The 17,418-nt window shown below is 34.1% G+C and overlaps 4 protein-coding genes across 8 annotated transcripts; 3 read left to right on the forward strand and 1 right to left on the reverse strand.

Moving 5' to 3' along the window:
- Window positions 1-724: 724 nt before the first annotated feature.
- On the forward strand, window positions 725-1,691 carry LOC109126585 (uncharacterized). The gene is made up of 2 exons (XM_019230269.2): window positions 725-1,148; window positions 1,401-1,691. The coding sequence occupies exons 1-2, from the start codon at window positions 729-731 to the stop codon at window positions 1,518-1,520; spliced, it is 540 nt and encodes a 179-aa protein (XP_019085814.2). The 5' UTR covers window positions 725-728; the 3' UTR covers window positions 1,521-1,691.
- Window positions 1,692-3,532: 1,841 nt separating this feature from the next.
- LOC104715619 (beta-galactosidase 6-like) lies at window positions 3,533-4,198 on the forward strand. The gene is made up of 2 exons (XM_010433011.2): window positions 3,533-3,865; window positions 3,973-4,198. The coding sequence occupies exons 1-2, from the start codon at window positions 3,548-3,550 to the stop codon at window positions 4,084-4,086; spliced, it is 432 nt and encodes a 143-aa protein (XP_010431313.1). The 5' UTR covers window positions 3,533-3,547; the 3' UTR covers window positions 4,087-4,198.
- Window positions 4,199-8,736: 4,538 nt separating this feature from the next.
- Window positions 8,737-15,474, forward strand: LOC104711866 (E3 ubiquitin-protein ligase UPL7). 4 transcript variants are annotated; one of them, XR_015566093.1, is made up of 15 exons: window positions 8,737-8,869; window positions 9,300-9,422; window positions 9,687-9,927; window positions 10,024-10,586; window positions 10,754-11,713; window positions 11,805-12,127; window positions 12,278-12,556; window positions 12,662-12,930; window positions 13,024-13,194; window positions 13,308-13,400; window positions 13,480-13,587; window positions 13,709-13,825; window positions 13,916-14,005; window positions 14,098-14,195; window positions 15,074-15,474. XR_015566093.1 is itself a non-coding variant. In XM_010428638.3 (15 exons), exons 1-14 carry the CDS (start codon window positions 8,846-8,848, stop codon window positions 14,179-14,181), a joined length of 3,429 nt encoding a protein of 1,142 aa, XP_010426940.2. In that variant the 5' UTR covers window positions 8,748-8,845; the 3' UTR covers window positions 14,182-14,195; window positions 15,074-15,474. The 4 variants fall into 4 exon arrangements, 2 of the variants coding, with proteins under 2 accessions (XP_010426940.2, XP_087321212.1); XM_010428638.3 differs by having other exon boundaries at window positions 8,748-8,869; window positions 12,662-12,914; XM_087465086.1 differs by having other exon boundaries at window positions 8,760-8,869; window positions 10,744-11,713; window positions 12,662-12,914.
- Window positions 14,522-16,709, reverse strand: LOC104711865 (GDSL esterase/lipase At3g53100). Of its 2 annotated transcripts, none has more exons than XR_015566095.1 (5): window positions 16,013-16,476; window positions 15,797-15,927; window positions 15,486-15,719; window positions 15,082-15,321; window positions 14,522-14,939 (listed from the first exon to the last, which is right to left on the reverse strand). XR_015566095.1 is itself a non-coding variant. In XM_010428637.3 (5 exons), exons 1-5 carry the CDS (start codon window positions 16,254-16,256, stop codon window positions 14,746-14,748), a joined length of 1,059 nt encoding a protein of 352 aa, XP_010426939.1. In that variant the 5' UTR covers window positions 16,257-16,709; the 3' UTR covers window positions 14,522-14,745. The 2 variants fall into 2 exon arrangements, 1 of the variants encoding a protein (XP_010426939.1); XM_010428637.3 differs by having other exon boundaries at window positions 15,082-15,337; window positions 16,013-16,709.
- Window positions 16,710-17,418: the final 709 nt, after the last annotated feature.

Genomic DNA, 17,418 nt, shown 5'->3' on the forward strand with positions numbered 1-17,418 from the left:
CTATGTTACACGTACGGAGTAAACTCGTATTTGCACGCGCAAAAAATATACAAATCAACAACGTACACTTTTTCTTCACTTTTGCATTTTCCTAAACAACTCAAATGTTTCAATAACTTTGTATCGTCCATATAGCCTCATGGATATATTCTTCTTCATGCTCATCATCTTGAAATTAACATGTTTTCTATGATTTTAATATTATAGACGATGGAGCTCGAACTCTCAAAATAATCAACTAACAAAAAAAAAACAAACTACGGAATAATTTGTTGAACGTTGTATATAGTTACAAAACCGGGGAATTTCAAAACGTTTAAAGTTAAAAACATGAAAAGTGGTACAACATGCATCACTTCTATATTATTGTGACGTACGGGTACAAATATAAGTTCGAAATTTTAAGTTTGTTTTTTTTAATATAACAATAAAATCAATTTTAGGAGACAAAACTCTAAAGATCAACGGATAATGGTGAAACCAAATAAACTCTCTTTTGCAATTAAAAATCTTTTTTTTTTTCCTTTAAAGAAGCAAATCTATTAATAAATAATCGTAGAAAAGTCAGAATGATGTCCTTCACCAACACCTCCGACATCCAAGAATCAAAAGAAAATTTTGACAGAAAATTTTGCGGACACATCCGCACACGAGTTCGTCCCTCCAACAGACTTTATAATTTTCAATGAAAAAAAAACCCCTATATATAACTATGTCCGTACTAGTATATGTTAATAGCATTTTCACTACACCAAAAAAAAATGGGAGCTACTCATTGTCGTCGTCATGGCTTCATAATAGTTCTTGTTATGTTTCTTTCCTCTATCTCTTCTTTAGCTTCAAAATTGGACGTTAACTATGATGCAAGAGGCATCAAAATCGAAGTTGGCCTGAAACATAATCTCTCTGGTTCCATTCCTAACCCTCGTAGTGACTTTGGTAGTTCTCTTCCTACTTTGGGCAATCAGATTCCAGTTTGTCGTCACCAAAACAGGTCTAGAGCCCCTGTATTGATATTTGATTGCAAAGAGAAAGGATATGTTTTCACAAAGATCAATTTCGCTGACTACGGCCATGCAAGTGGTGATTGTGGTAACTTTAAACGCGGCAATTGCGGCGCACCCGATACCTTGAGGCTCGTCAAAAAGGTTTGTACCACTTATTCATTGTGCTTTGGTACGATGTTTTATATAAATTGGGTTTGCGGAAACGCTTAGTTCTTCCCATGATGAGTTGAGGTATGGAAAATCCGAACATTAGGTGCCAATTAGAAAAAATATATATTAAATATATGCACAGAACACCAAACTAAACATATGTTCATTATGTTGGTTCACCATTATTTCATGGAGAATGAAATATTAAATTTCAATAAATCTTATAATTTATTATTCGTGCAGAACTGTCTTGGAAAATGGCAGTGTGTGCTTCTTTTGGGGAGAGGGGACGAGATGTTTGGTCCGACACACTGCAAGAGTCCTCCTTGGTTCGTTGTTGAAGCTACTTGTACAAAAACTTAGGTCTCTACTGCTCAAGTTTCTTTATAATTTTTTTCTCTTTCCTCGCTTTGATCAAAGTTTGTTATTGATCATATTCAGATACTAGGGGCTCGCACCTGCCACAAAATTGTGGAAATTTTTGTCCTGCATGTATTATCCGTTAGATCAAACTTTTATTACAGTATTATTTCATATTTTGTTCCTATAATTCTTATAATTCGTTACCGTACGTAAATTTAATCCTAAACCTACATCCATCAGCTAAAAATTTTAAATCGGAAAAGGTCCTGAATTTTTTGTTTTGCTCAAGCTCGAAAAGAAAAGATAAAACACAGGGAAAGAAATCAAGCTTAATATATATGAAGAGAGAATTTTGAGTGTGAGGAGAAGTGTATTTTTAGGAAAGCTCATCGAAGGAGAACAATGCTTCTACAATTTTTCTCAGAAAAAAACAGTTTTTTTAGTTTGTGTATATTTTCGAAAGTATCAGTTGTAATTTGTGTTTTTCTTTTTTTGAAATAGCTAGCTAAATTAATTGATGTTGTTTGTATTTTTTTATATAAAAACATGACATAACCAAATGGACAACGTAAATAACATCTCAAACTACATGTGATCAATAAAGGTGCCAAATATCTAAAAATCTAAAAAGCTAACGGATGATTGTGAAACTAATTAATTAAATAAACTCTAGTACAGTATATACTACAACATCTTATCTTTTTTTTTTCTGCACTTATTTAAATATAGTAATCTATTATAATAAGTAACACCTCCGAAAACCAAGAAATAACCGAATTGAAAAAATAAATATACCAATTGATAGAAAAATTTGTGGCCACGAATACGCCTCTGCAAAACTTAAGTAAAAACAAGAATCTATAACTACATCCATAAGTGGCATAGTTGACCTTTTCGTTATTTTTTTTATGAGAACAGAAAAAATGGATACAAGCCACTGCAAGGGACCTCCTACACTCGCTGTTGACGCCACTTGTACAAAATCCTAGGTTTCATATTCTCTTTTCTTTCGTTTTGATCAAGTTGTTGTTGGTCATAACTTTTATTGTGCAACACACGAGGGTCTTTTGATGCACGGATCTTTATGTTGTCGATCAAGTTTCAAGCGTTTTTATATCATCAACATAGTCTTTGATTGTTTCAGTGAATCTTTATTTTGTTGGAGTTCGTGAGTTTCTAACTCAATACTGATTGACTCATAATTATTTAGGCTTCATATATAATTGTCGATGTGAGATTTCTAGCTAACACGTCTTCCAAAGATAATCCATGACATAGAATCCCATGATTTTGTTCAAAAAAAAAGAAGAAAAATCCCATGATTTGATAAATTATGGGTTAGATAAGTGTGATCAATATTGGCTTCCTCTGATCGGACCAACTTTGAAAATCACTTTGGTTTCAGTTGTTTGAATTTCCAATTCAAAACTACTTTATTTTGATTATATATATATATAATATGTGAGTGCATGTAATGACAAAGACTGCAGACGAACACAAACCATCTGAAAATGTGAAATTTAGAGATATGCATGTGAAATTATCATTAGTTTGGTGGGAATTAATGTAAGAACACTAATGAAATTTCATGACATACATAAAAAGCAAATAACATGAATACACGTACTCTCATATTCTGGCTGCTTTTATATAACAAAAAATTAATTAATTAGCAACGACAACAATCTAAAGATCAACAAAAAATTTAGGAAACAAATTAAACTCACAACTATGAAAATTAAAATGTTATATTTTTTTTTTCTTTCACTGGAAATATTGCAAATCTATTAGTAATAAGTAATCGTGGAAAAGTCAGCATGAATGTCTTTCACTAAACTCCTCCGAAGTCCGAAAACCAAGAAAAGAAACAAGAGAATGTAAAAAATATAGAACTAGTAATTGGGAGGAAATTTCGTGGCCACATCTACGAATGAAATCACCTCTACAAAACTTTGATTAATTCATAAGTAGCTAATCTACTTAAAACATTTTCGATAGCTTGATCATGAGAGCATAAATAAATAAAAATGGATAGTTTACATTGTCGTCATCATTATGGCTTAATTTTGCTTCTTGTTCTACTTCATTCCTCTCTCTTTGGTTTAGCTTCAAAGATCGATGTTTCTTACAATGAACGAGGCAGCAGGATCAACAATGACCAGAAACATGTAGCCTGTACGAATCAAGAACCTGATCCCGGTCCGCTAACGCGTATTTCTTGCAATGAACCTGGATATGTTATGACAAAGATCAATTTCGCTGACTATGGCAATCCCACTGGTACATGTGGACGCTTTAGACACGGCAATTGCCGCGCAGCAGCTACCATGAGGATCGTCAAAAAGGTTAACAAAAATAGACTAACAGTAATGTTGGTTTTTGCCTTCTCCATATCATGTGGACTAAATTCATAAATATTTCAAAGAATCTTAATTATTGGTTATTTGTGCAGAATTGTCTTGGAAAAGCGAAGTGTCAACTTTTGGTCACGGACGAGATGTTTGGTCCGAGCCATTGTAAAGGAGCTCCTATGCTCGCTGTTCAAACCACTTGTACAAAAGCTTAGATTTCATATTTCTTAAGTGTTTTTTCTTTCTTTTTCTTTTTCCCCCTTAATTAGATCTCGTTTTTTGGTCAAGTTGTTCTTTTCTCGTTTCTTTGATGCTTGGATCTTTATGTTGTCGATCATGTTTCAAATGTTTGATCTTGATCACTAATTTTAACCATTTTTACACATTGACGGGATAAGCACATCTGAAAATTTTCACCATACTCTTCAAAATGGAAGTGAATTTGATAGTGAATTTACGATGCATCGGAGGACGTTAATCAAACTCATAACTGATTATAACTTTATAAGAGTAAGATACCTTCTGTTTGTTCCTTATGCATTTGTTATCGAACCTTGCACTCTATTTTTAAGCTCAACGTTATGGATGTGCAAGCATGGAGTGCATAGCCATAGAGTGATAGTGATAGAGCACTTTTGTTGTAGTAGGGTCTTTAATTACTCTTCTGTCCCATTTTAATAGTTTTTTTGGACTTAAAAGGTACACAAATTCAGAAATAATAAATATTTTATCATTTAGAGAAATTCAACCAATATTGCAGAATCTATATAATAATAACAATCCGAATAAATGCGACCAACAGTTGTGTTTTTTCAATCATACATTTTAGATATTTTCTGAAAAGTCGTGATGGATCATTAAAACGGTTATTTATGAAAAGTTACAACTGTTCACTGTGAAGTTCTGTTGATTGGAACATTTGTATCTTTTGGAATATATATATTTGTCTGTTTGAACTGTTTTCATTTTTTTTGCCATGACACAAAGTTAACTAAAATTTCAATCTCAATGGTTTATACGTTTTTCTAAATTATTTTCTAGCATTCATTCTTTTATAAGTCAAGAAATTCCTCTAATTCTTGATTTAATAAAAAAAATTTGGAATGATGAATCTAATTTACATCTTTTAGTTAATTTTAAATATAAAAGTTTAATAAAAATACCTAGAGTGTTTTTCCAAGAGTTAGATGGATGACATAGTAAATTTTGGATTTGACTTTTCAATATATTTAAACCCAATCCGAATAAATGCCACTAAAAGTTTTGTTTTTTCAATCGTACCTTTTGGATAATTTTTTAAAAAAATCTGTAAAAAATTTAAATTGTATGTTTTACAAAAATTTGCAATTTTCATTGTAATTGGTTTTTTGTAAAGTTGCAACTTTTCATTGTAGAGTTGTGTTTATTTGAATATTTGTATCTTTTGAAATCTATATGTTTGAACTGTTTTCATTTTTTTTGTCAAGACACAAAATAATATTAAATTTTAATATCAACAGTTGTTACAGCTTTCTAAATTATTCTCTAGCATTCATTCTTGTAAAAGTAAAAAAACTCTTCCAATTCTTGATTTAACAAAAGATTTTTGGAATGATGAATCTAATCTACAACTTTTAGTTAATTTTAAATATAAAAATTTAATGTCTATATATAATAGCAATCCGAATAAATGCCACCAAAAGTTGTGTTTTTTTCAACTGTACCTTTTGGATATATTTTTTAAAAATCTGTAGAAAAATTAAATTGTGTGTTTTACAAAAAGTTGCGATTGTTCATTATAACAGGTTTTTTTTTGTAAAGCTGCAACTGTTCATTGTAGAGTTGTGTTTATTCAAATATTCGTATCTTTTGAAATCTAAATATATTTGTCTTTTTGAACTGTTTTCATTTTTTTGCCATGACACAAAATAATATAAAATTTCAGTATCAACAGTATTTACACATTTCTAAATTATTCTCTGGCATTCATTATTTTAAAAGTAAAAATATTCCTTCAATTCTTGATTTAACAAAAGATATTTGGAATAACGAATCTAATTTACAACTTTTAGTTAATTTTAAATATAAAAATTTCATGAAAATAACTAGAGTTTTTTTTTTCAAGAGTTAGATGGGTTATATAGTGAGCTTTTAAATTTAACTTCTTAATATGGTAATAAAGATGACTTCTATTTAAAAACAGTTTATATGGGTTATTAGGTGAAATCAAGTGCATACACAACATTTGCGATTTTTTGTAGCACCTTTTCATAAGTTTTTTTTTAATTCAAACGATTGTATCTGATCATTGTAAAGTTGTGTCTTTTCACTATATTTTTTTAATATATTTTCATCATAACTTTTCGGTCTAATATATGTGTCTATTTAAATAGTCATGTCTTTTAATCTCTCTTTATATTTGTCTCTTCATCAGTAACTAACAAGTTCATTGAAACAAAATTTTCATTTTATGTTGAATCTAAATAATTAAATATTAATATCTAATATTCAGCGTTATTCTATAATCTAACTAAAATTTTAGAAATGATTATAGCATTAGAGAAATTTAATACAACTTAATATAGAATTTATAGTTGCCACTATTTTTACCATAACTTTTTGTTAAAAAAATAGTTTAATATTTAAAAATAAGAATAACAATCTGAATAAATATGAACAACAGTTGCGATTTCACCTCCATTGGACAACCCCATGGCGCAGGAGGATTGTGGCGCCAATACGACACCAGACAGCTTCCTCCAAATCTGACTCGTACGAGATGGCACTTGAGACCCAAACACTATGCTGGGGCTTACAAGCTAACCAGATATTCTGTAGCCGGCTTTCACACTTTCCTCTACTTCCTCCATTTTGCACCTGATGTACCCGGTAACTCTGATATTTCAAGATAAAAGAATAATTTGGTTTGGTTATGCTTTGCCGTCAATATAAGTGTAAGGTTTATTATAATTCCTTGAAGAATTTTTAATATTTTTTTTTTGCATGGTTCCTAGAAAAAACCTAACGGCGCATTATGTCAAATTTTTAATTAATCAAACTTTTAAGTTAATCAAATTTGGATTACTCAAATTTTTAGTTACTCAAATTTTTCCAGACATGTATATTAAGAAAACATATTAAAATTCGAATTATAAGTGTGTTATTTTTATGATTAACATTTTTATGATTATAAAAAAGAGAGGTGAAAATCAATTCTGTTTTAAGAAATTTAGAGAACCCCATAGCATGACTATTGGTCATCTCTAAAATGGATTTTTCAAAAATATTTTAAATATAATACTATTGAATTTAAATTTTATTTGTTTTGAAAAATTCAACCAATCAGTTTTTAACATGTAATGAGAGAAGGGTTTGAGAGTGTCTGAAAATTTAGGCTGAGACATTGTGTCTCTCTCGTGAACTTTTTATTATTTTTATATTTTTTATTCTTTTGACACTCACAAAAAATGACCAGTGGCCATGCACTCATAAGAGACTCATTAACACATGTTAATATGTGTTTAGTTATAAAATTAATTTTTTATTTAAAATTTAAATAATTAACTAAATTAAATTACAGCTATTAATTTATTCTATATGAGAGACTATGAGAGTCTTTGTGCACTGCACATGCTCTAAGTTAAAAGAGAAAAAAATTCTGGTTAGTAACTCGAGTCATTAATGAAAAGGCCCTAAGAACATGATTATTGGAGGTTCTCTTAGAGATTCTCTTAGTTAAAATCTTAAAAGTAATAATAAAAAAAATAACTGAGGAACGCTGCTTCCTATAGTAACTGAAGAATCGTTACTCAAGACTGGTATCAACATTTAAGTAGTTAATTTTCTATTTTTAGATTTATTATTTAAATATATAATAATATTAAAAGAAAATCATTAAAATATACTTTTTGGAGTAACGATTGATCGTTGCTGGGATAATGACGCTCTTACAAGTTATGAGAACTACTCTTTCTCACCTGTCTAAGTCAATGTATGTTTAAGTCAGTCTTCTCACTTGTGAACAAAAAAGGAAAAATTAGTCTTCCGACCTCTTATCTTCAAAGTGAGAAGACCGTTTCTACTTGCTCGGAATAATGTGGGTTGTTTTCTAACGGAACCTCACACGAATATGTCTCTTCACATCTCTTTAATTTGATTTTTTTTTTTTTGTTCTAATTGAGTTAAAAGAAGCAACATTAAATTGGGGATGCTCTTTCACCATTATTGCGTACTGTCAACTTATCATTTACGAATTACGAATTCGTAATTGTGACCCACGATATTTTATTTTAACCGTCAAACTCGACGATGTACGCAAAAGACCAAACACACTTGTTCTCTGACTAGATTACACGTAACATAGCTGCGTGTAAGAGCGCCTGCGCGGCGTTTAGTTCGCTGCAAACTTGCTCTGACGTTACTCGACAATATTCAAGAACGCATGCCCTAGTTTAAATAATTATAAACTATTAAATTATCAGAAATAGTTCAAAGAAACTTGAATTTTTTTAAATAAAATGAAAAAGTCTAAAACATTCTAATATATATTGAAACAAAGAGAATATTTTTTTTTGGTTTTTAGAATTAGATTTTTTCACTATTTTAAAATATTTAGGCGAAAAACTATACCATAATTCAGTCCTGTACAAACTAGATTATATACGTATGGAAAATTACAAGTTCTTACAAATCAAGAAAAAAGCAGGATTTGTAAAAAATTATTTTAGAAAGTACAACGTGTTAAGATGCAATTTGTGTCACAAAGTATCCTTAACAAAAAAAAAAAAAATCACTTGGAGACAAAAAAACAATCACAGTAAAAATAGAAAAAAAAAAACTAACACATTTTTGATTATGACTTAAAAAGCTGACGTCATGAAGAAAGTGGTTGAACCTTGACGTCAACCTTAACCCAGATACGAACAACGATCCGTGTGCCAAAAATATTTCGTTCCGACTCTTTTTTTTTTTTTTTTTCTCTAATTTTCCAATCCAATGGACCTGAATCGCAAACACAAGGTACCTCTCCTCCTCCTCCTCCTCCTCCTTCTTCTCCCGATACTGTTGAAATTAAACCATCTCGATGCTGTTCTGATCATCGCTTTCGAATTCTCGATCTGAACTCTGCTAAATGGCACTGAATTATTATTTTTTGCTCAAAAATTTTCTGGTTGAAATTGCTAGTCCTAATCTTTTTGACACCTTGTTTCTAGGAAAACTTAGGGCTCTTAATTCTTCTTATAGCACTCAGATTTTTGTGGAAGTTTTAAGCTCCTGGTAGTGAAAGAAGAAGCTTGATATGCCTTAGTTTTGGAATATTAGACTATTAGAATGGTCTGTTTCCGAGGGAATTAAAAATTATGTTTCGGTTTGCTTCAAAAAATTGTTGATCTAAGGTTGATTGCATGTTCTTAAAAATTGGTGCATGATGATGATGATGATGCATCAGGTGTCCCTTAGAGGCGCCAGCAGTGGGGAGATATCACGGGATGCTTTGCTTGCTAAAGTGTCTCAAGAGAGGGAGCTACGCAGTTACGCAAGACGTGCTAATGCTGCAGCTATTTATATTCAGGTACCTCTTTCTGTTGCCTTTGGCTCTCAAGTGGTGAACTTATATTAAAACCGTCGCTATGGCTAAAAAAAAGTATCTTTTGTTGATTGTTAATATAGTGAAAATTAGTAGGAGAACGTTTTGTGCAGTTTATATGATTGTTGGTATTGGAAGAAGTGGCTAAGCTTGGTGTCATCATTCCAGTACATTTATAGGATTATTCTGAGTTGGAATTTATGGATGTCGTTTTTGGCATAACCTTATATCATTTTCCAATATTTGTAGAGAGTTTGGAGGTCTTATATTGTGAGAAAGAAGGCAGCTATAGAGATCCAAGAGGAGTGGGAGATTTCACTGAGTTGCCGTTCTGATACACTGACTAAAAGTTGGGTATCAAGCACAGTATTGAGACCGTTCCTCTTCTTTATCAGATCTTTGTCTGTCCAACATCAAAAGATACAGTCAAGAGATATACACTGCATGCAAACTTGCTTTAAGATTCTATTGGAAAGCATCAACTCTAATGGTATGATTTTCTTGTTTCGCTTGAATTTAAATCGTTCTTCTTGCAAAGTAGGAGAGATAGAAATCCTGAATGGATGCTGTTATTGTCTTTTTGCAGATCAGGGGTGCAATTTTTGCTCACTAGCGGTTGGTACATTTGAAGAAAGTAAAACATGGGACTGTCAAACACGAAAGATGGTTTCTCTCTGCTCCTTCCTTCTCATGGAGTGTAATTATTCACAGGAGAGGATAAAAGATGTTATTGGTGTCACTGCCCTTCTGTTGCGTGTTCTTATTATTTTAACTGATCCCAAAAGCTGGAAGATCATTACAAAGGAAAATTTTGAAGATGCAGAAACAGCTGGAAAGATGATCATTCAGTTTATAGGGAGCTGTAGAAGTGGATATTACTCAGCAGTTAGAAGATATATCAAAACATTAACCAAACATACAGATGAGAGACTATTGGTTACTACAAGTGCAGTAACTTTGACTCTACGACCATTCCATGTGCGACAGCCTGCTTTTGTTGATGAGAATCAACCGTACACGGATGTAGCTGTTGAAGAATATGTTTCTCTAATACTGACGATTCCTCGACTAGTTTGCTGCCTGCCAAGCGCTCTCATACGTGCACTGAAGCACAAGAGCATACTAATGCCAAGCTTTCACACTATATTGGTAAAACTCATATCAAATTTTCTTAGACCAATTAATTTTTGTCAAAGTCTCAAAAAAGAATGTAGAGAGAATTGGTTGTTTGTTTAGAGTCTCTGTTACTTTTTCCTGTTTACTTTCTTTTTCCCAAACAATCAAAGGACTTATTAAAGTGTGGCAGGTGACCGCAGATTTTGAAGGACAAAATCTTGACCAGAATATCTGTAATGGAACATTCAGAAAAGCAAAGTTGTACCATGGAGATTCCTTCTCTTGGATGGGCTATCGGGAACATCATATCCCTGGCAACAGTTAGTGAAACTGACTTTATGGATCCACAAGAATCAAATCCGGAGATGTTTTATGTCTTGTATGTCCGTGTTATTGTGACTCTAGCCGAGAATCTCTTGTCTCAGGTTGAAAATGTTGGAATTCAGGATATTCATCCTGATGTTGAGGCCACATTGAAGACTGGGAAAGGAGAAAATTCAGTTAAGATTTCTTTCGTGGAATTGCTTCGGCCAGTATGTCAACAGTGGCATCTCGCAAAACTGTTGGCAGCTTCTGGGAAAGAAATTCGTGTTATAGCAGATAAAGATGCTTTGACGAGTAATGAGAAAGGATCAGAAACACTAGGATTGCTTGATATAGCACGATTATATTCATGCATGTTGAGAATCTTCTGCGTGCTGAATCCTGTTGTAGGGCCTTTGCCTGTCCTTAACATGCTATCCTTCTGTCCTGGATACATTGTCTCTTTGTGGAATTCTTTAGAGAGTTTCCTACTACCTAAAAATGGTTGCACTGCTGACGATTTATCTCATGTATCTGTTAAAACTTCATGGAATACAAGAGGCCCATCTGAGAAGAAATTGAAACATCTTAAGAATGATGGTGTCAACAAGTGGGTGAATGTGCTAAACAAGTTTTCTGGTAAATCACCAGGCCCGCGTGAACATGTGGAGTGTACTAGTGATCAACCAGAATCAAGCCAGGTTAATGAGTCAACTAATGATGCGTGGGATGTGGAAACACTGAGGGGTGGTCCTGCAGGTATCTCCAAAGATGTGTCATGCCTGCTTCATCTATTTTGTGCAACCTATGCTCATTTACTTGTTGTTCTTGATGACATACAGTTTTATGAAAAGCAGGTAAATATGCAATATGGTTTCCTGCAGTTTATTATTTATATGTTACTAGTCTGATATTTAGTATTTAACTGAAGGTTGTTTTGGCATATAGGCCCCCTTTACGCTAGAGAAACAACGGAGAATTGCATCAATGCTTAATACACTCGTGTACAATGGATTGTTGCGAGGCACAGGTCCTGAGAATAGACAACTGATGGATTCTGCTATCAGATGTTTGCATTTATTGTATGAAAGAGATTGCAGACACCCTTTTTGTCCTTCTGCCCTGTGGCTCTCACCTGGTAGAACTAGTAGACCTCCAATTGCATTTGCTGCCAGAACTCATGAGGTTTTACCAGCCAATGATGTTCTTACGTCTCCAAGCATGGGTTCTGTTATAACAATTACTCCGCATGTCTTTCCATTTGAGGAAAGGTAATCTTACCTTGCTTATCCTTCATTGGCTATCCATGTCATTTTTGTGCTATAATAACTTCTAAGTAACTATTACATGTCTCCTCATTTCTCTTTCTCTGTTTTTATCTGTTGACTGATGTTTATTTACATGTTTTGTTATTCCTGCAGGGTCCATGTGTTTAGAGAGTTTATAAGCATGGATAAAGCTTCAAGGAAAATGGCTGGTGAAGTAGATGCACCTGGTGCGAGGTCAATAGAGATAGTGGTTCGTCGAGGTCATGTGGTTGAGGATGGATTTCAACAACTGAATTCTATTGGTAGCAGGCTAAAATCTTCCATCCATGTGTCGTTTGTGAATGAGTCTGGCCTTCCTGAGGCAGGCCTAGACTATGGTGGGCTTTCAAAAGAGTTTTTGACTGACATAACAAAAGCAGCTTTTGCTACTGAGTAAGCTCTTTTGTATGCATACTTTATTCTAGTCTATGCTGTTACTTGTCCAATGGATTAAGCTTTGTTTCTATTGGCATTTTCTTTCCATTCTTTTCCAAAAAGGTATGGGTTATTCTCGCAAACCCCTACTTCAGATAGGTTGCTTGTTCCTAGCCAATCTGCACGGCACCTTGAGAACGGGATTCAGATGATTGAGTTTCTTGGAAGAATTGTTGGAAAAGCTCTATACGAGGGAATATTGCTGGATTACTCTTTTTCACACGTTTTCATCCAGAAGCTTTTGGGACGTTATAGCTTTATTGATGAACTATCTGGGCTAGATCCAGAGCTCTACAGGAATCTCATGTATATCAAGGTAAAAACCATCGCAGGTGATATATCTGTCATCTCATATGTCAAAATTCAATCTTGTGTAAGTAGCACAAGAGAGGGTTTCTGAGATCAATATTCTTGTTTATACGCAGCATTATGATGGTGATTTGAAGGAGCTCTGTCTGGATTTCACAGTCACTGAAGAGTTTTGTGGAAAAATGAGCATAATTGAGCTCAAACCCGGTGGGAAGGATATTTCAGTCATGAATGAGAATAAAATGCAATATATTCATGCAATGGCTGACTATAAACTCAACCGGCAGGTACGTATTTTTCTGGTTTTATAAAGAATCTACAGGTCAACCATCCTACAAAAAAATTAACTTCATAGTTAATGAGGTAAAATTGTTGTCCTATGTCTTGAAATTGAATGCAGATTGTGCCCTTTTCAAATGCATTTTACAGAGGATTGACTGACCTTATATCTCCTGCTTGGTTGAAACTATTTAATGCCCATGAATTTAATCAGGTATGCGGCTTTAATGTAATGATTTCTTGAGTTTTTCTCTTTTACGAAGCTATTGTCTTACAAAAATTACTGTATGCAGTTACTCTCTGGAGGAAACCATGATATTGACGTTGATGACCTAAGGAGGAATACAAAATACACTGGTGGTTACAGTGATAGCAGTCGAACAATCAAAATCTTCTGGGAGGTGATAACTCGTATTCAGAAGTCCTGATTTCTTCTTTTTCTTCGTATTCTGTATGCCAATTTATGACATAGGCGGAGAGTTGAGTGGCTCGTTTAATTTCTCTTGGGGCATTCTGTCTCAGGTTATGAAAGGGTTTGAACCGAGTGAACGTTGCATGCTCCTCAAATTTGTGACTAGTTGTTCTCGAGCACCACTCCTTGGTTTCAAATACTTGCAGCCAACCTTCATCATCCATAAAGTTTGTTATTGAACTTTAGCTTAAAATGTAGGTGTGACATTCTGTTTGGTACGTTTTTTTCTTATATCTGTGCTTTTTCATCTTCTGCAGGTCTCTTGTGATACTTCCCTTTGGGCTGCTATTGGAGGACAAGATGTGGAAAGGCTTCCATCTGCTTCCACGTGCTACAATACTCTTAAGGTGGAGTTTCAGTTGTTCTGTTTCCTTTGTTGTCTGCTTGTGAAGATTCCTGTATCTTTTTTTGTTAAGTCTTTCTTTGTGGATTGCTTCAGCTTCCAACGTATAAACGAGCAAGCACTATGAGGGAAAAACTATTGTATGCGATTACTTCAAATGCAGGATTTGAACTCTCGTAGAGACTTCTAACCAGGTATTCATTTTGTGATGCAAGTAGAACTTTTATCCTTTATTCTATTCAATATATAAGGCTTCTGTCAGTTAAATTAGTAGGGATGGTTTAAATAGTGTGTTTGGTTTATCTTAAGATTATGGGAACTTGGTTCTTCTTGGTAGTTGGATTTGATAATCAACTAAGCTGATATGGAATTTAAATCTTATACTGTATGTCTAACGAAACCTGAATTTCTTATGATATTCACATAGCAGTAAACTTTGATTTATTTATACCTTTACCAAAAATCTTGCTGTAATCAAACTTAGAAGTGTTAGTAGAGAGATAGATTAGACACACAGATAAAATATCAAAGATTATGATATTCTCAAACAAAGCTTGGACCTATAGACCCATCACATAGACCAGATTGGTAGTTTCTACATTCAGTCACACACAAACACACACAGTCTGTCTCTTATTTATGAGTTATATATAAATAGAAAAAGAGAATAGAGAGACACACACACTTTGGTAGCTATTTGTAGGTATACAGTTTGAATTCTATCCAACGGAGATGAAACTCAATTCAAGAGATTAGAGAAATCCCTTGACCCAGTAGTTGACCAGCCAGCAGCTCGTTTACAGCCTCTGTGGGGTGGAATCCATCCCAAAATACATATCCTGTGGCATTTACACACGTTCCTGGGGATAGAGAATTGCATAGGAACGATGTTTCTATTGTTCCTGTTCCGCAGCATGCCCTTTTTGTTTCAAAGAATCCTAAAATACGTGCAGTTTAGACATTTTATCTTGTTAGTTGCAAACGAGATTAAATATATAAGAAGTTCTTCCTGTGAGTAGCTCACTCTATCATGGCTTAAAGTTGAATAAGGATTTAAAATTTGCATATGCAGGCTCGTACCATTGTCAGTTGGGTTGGTGATGATGTCCAGGAAAGGTTGGTAGACATTAAAGGCGACGAGCTTGAGGCCTGAGTGTCTATTCATCAATGATTGGGTTGTGGTCTCAAGTTTGGTGTTGAACATGAAAGCATCGTTGTTCAGTCTCTCGACACAGCTTTTGTTTCCTGCACCGAACAGAGTGATAGCTGCAGGCAGGCAACCCATCGGCGGTAACGATATCACTCCAATTCTCCTTGCTCCTAGTTCATACAGATTCTGTTACAAGTGACAGTATGATTCTTGTTGACACAAAGAAAGGGTAAATAACTGATACGTTTTTTTGTTTCTTGTAAATTTGCACATTCATATGGTTGCCTTGTTATGAATATCGAGTTCTACAGTTAGTTACTAAACTTAGAAGTACCTGGATGAATTCTGAGTAGGATCTCATGAGAATGTCAGAGAACTGATCAGGTGTATTTAGGATGTTGAGTAGAGGATTGATGTAATAGTTCTGAAGAAAGTCGCTAGATCCCGCGCTCAAAATGTGGATTCCTTTAGAGAATAGCCTGCGTGCGTTCTCCCTCCCGAGCATGCTTGTTACTCTGTTTTGATACGCCCTGTAATAGCTCAGCTGTCGTGTTAAGGAGATCGCGCCCTGCAAAAGAACGAGCAAAGTTCAAGGATCATTTCGGGTGCATGTGTGTTGATATTTTATTGTGTTGTCCCCCTTACAAATGGAACAGATGTGGCATCATAGTATCCTGAAGAAGCTGATGCGAAGTTGGCGCCAATTGAGAAATTCTCGTTTCTTGCTTCTCGGCTTAGGAATGCAGGTGGGTATGAAGAGAAACCAAGGTACTCAGCTAGACATGGGTTGGAAGATAAAAAACCAATTAGATTAGGGAGAGAGAGAGAGAGAGATATATGGTTTTGTGATAACGAATTTACCCGAGAAATCTACAGAAAGTTTTCCGTTGCAGAATCTTCCGGTGGGTCTTTGGTCGATGAAGTCTCTGCCGTAAGGAGGAAAGTTGGATTTGACAATGCTTAGTAAGTTATTGTTGTTGCCAACGTCAACAATGGAATCACCGAAGATGATGAGTGCGGGAACAATAGCTCCTTTGGATTTCCACAGGAAACAAGAAAACAAGAGAAGAAGAACCCTAAACCCTGAAACTCTCATCTCTTTCATTATTTTTCCTTCTTGTCTAATGCAATTAGACCGTTAAGACAAAGAGAGAAAGAGAGAGAGAGTGGTCGATAGTTAATAGTGACGAAGAAAATGGAGCATTAAGAAGATGATGAATGTATAATAATGTAATCATTCTCCCCATGCTTATGTTTAAGATAAAGAAAAAGCATTTCATAGTGCAAAAGAGTAGGTGAAAATTGTATGTGAGGTCAGTTTCTTTGGTCATTTGGTCTTGGACAATAAGCAATATTATTTTTCCATCCCGGGTTCGAAACCAAAACTTCCATCATAGTGAGGTTTCAGTTTGGTCAACACGACAAGGTCTCCCTTGATCCAATTTGAACCTCAAGTCGGTTGATTGGTTTTGGTTTGTTGTGCAAACGGGTTACTGACTATTGAGACAATCATCTATCTTTGATTGATTGCTGAGTTCTGCATTAATCTAATTTACGTTCTTGATCAAACCGTTGGAGGAGACATGAATATAAGTTTTTGAGAGTATTCAGTTTTCTTGGCAAGAAATGATTTGTTTAGAGGAAAACAAAGTTGAATATTGGCAAAACTATCATTATAACAAAGTGTGAGCTCCACCAACTTTTTGTTGTTGATGTAATAATGTCTCAAGTATAATGTGGCATCCACTTTGTGCACCTCAAAGATGATGTTTTTTTTTTCTAACCTTCTGTTTTCCCTCAAAGATTGTGGTTAAGCCATCATGGTTTTTTTTTCATAAAGGGATTAAGCCATCATGGTTTATTTTTACATTTCTTGTATATTTTAATCAAAAAGGTACCAAATATTTTACCATAAAAAGGAAGATTTTGGGCCATATTACCATTGAATTAAAAAAGTCTCTACCTGATACAAAACCCAAATTAGGGGAAAAAAATGGCCAATTCTGACACAACTTTGGCCTGTTGGCCATAATATACTAACTAATGTGTTAAGTCTTGACTTGTAACTCTTGTAAAATAAAGAAAACAATACTATGAAACCTGCATTTTTGTAAACACTAACCTAAACGAAGTTAAACTATCCAAAGTTCAAAGATGATGATTAATGAAAATATTCTATAGCCAGCCATAAGCAACACCACGTCCTTTACTGTTCTTGAAATGCTACTGCACTTTCACAACCTCTAGATGGGCTTGTCATAAACTAA

The sequence above is a fragment of the Camelina sativa genome, chromosome 9, assembly GCF_030686135.1.
Source record: "Camelina sativa cultivar CO46 ecotype springtype chromosome 9, ASM3068613v1".
Classification (NCBI taxonomy): domain Eukaryota; kingdom Viridiplantae; phylum Streptophyta; class Magnoliopsida; order Brassicales; family Brassicaceae; genus Camelina; species Camelina sativa.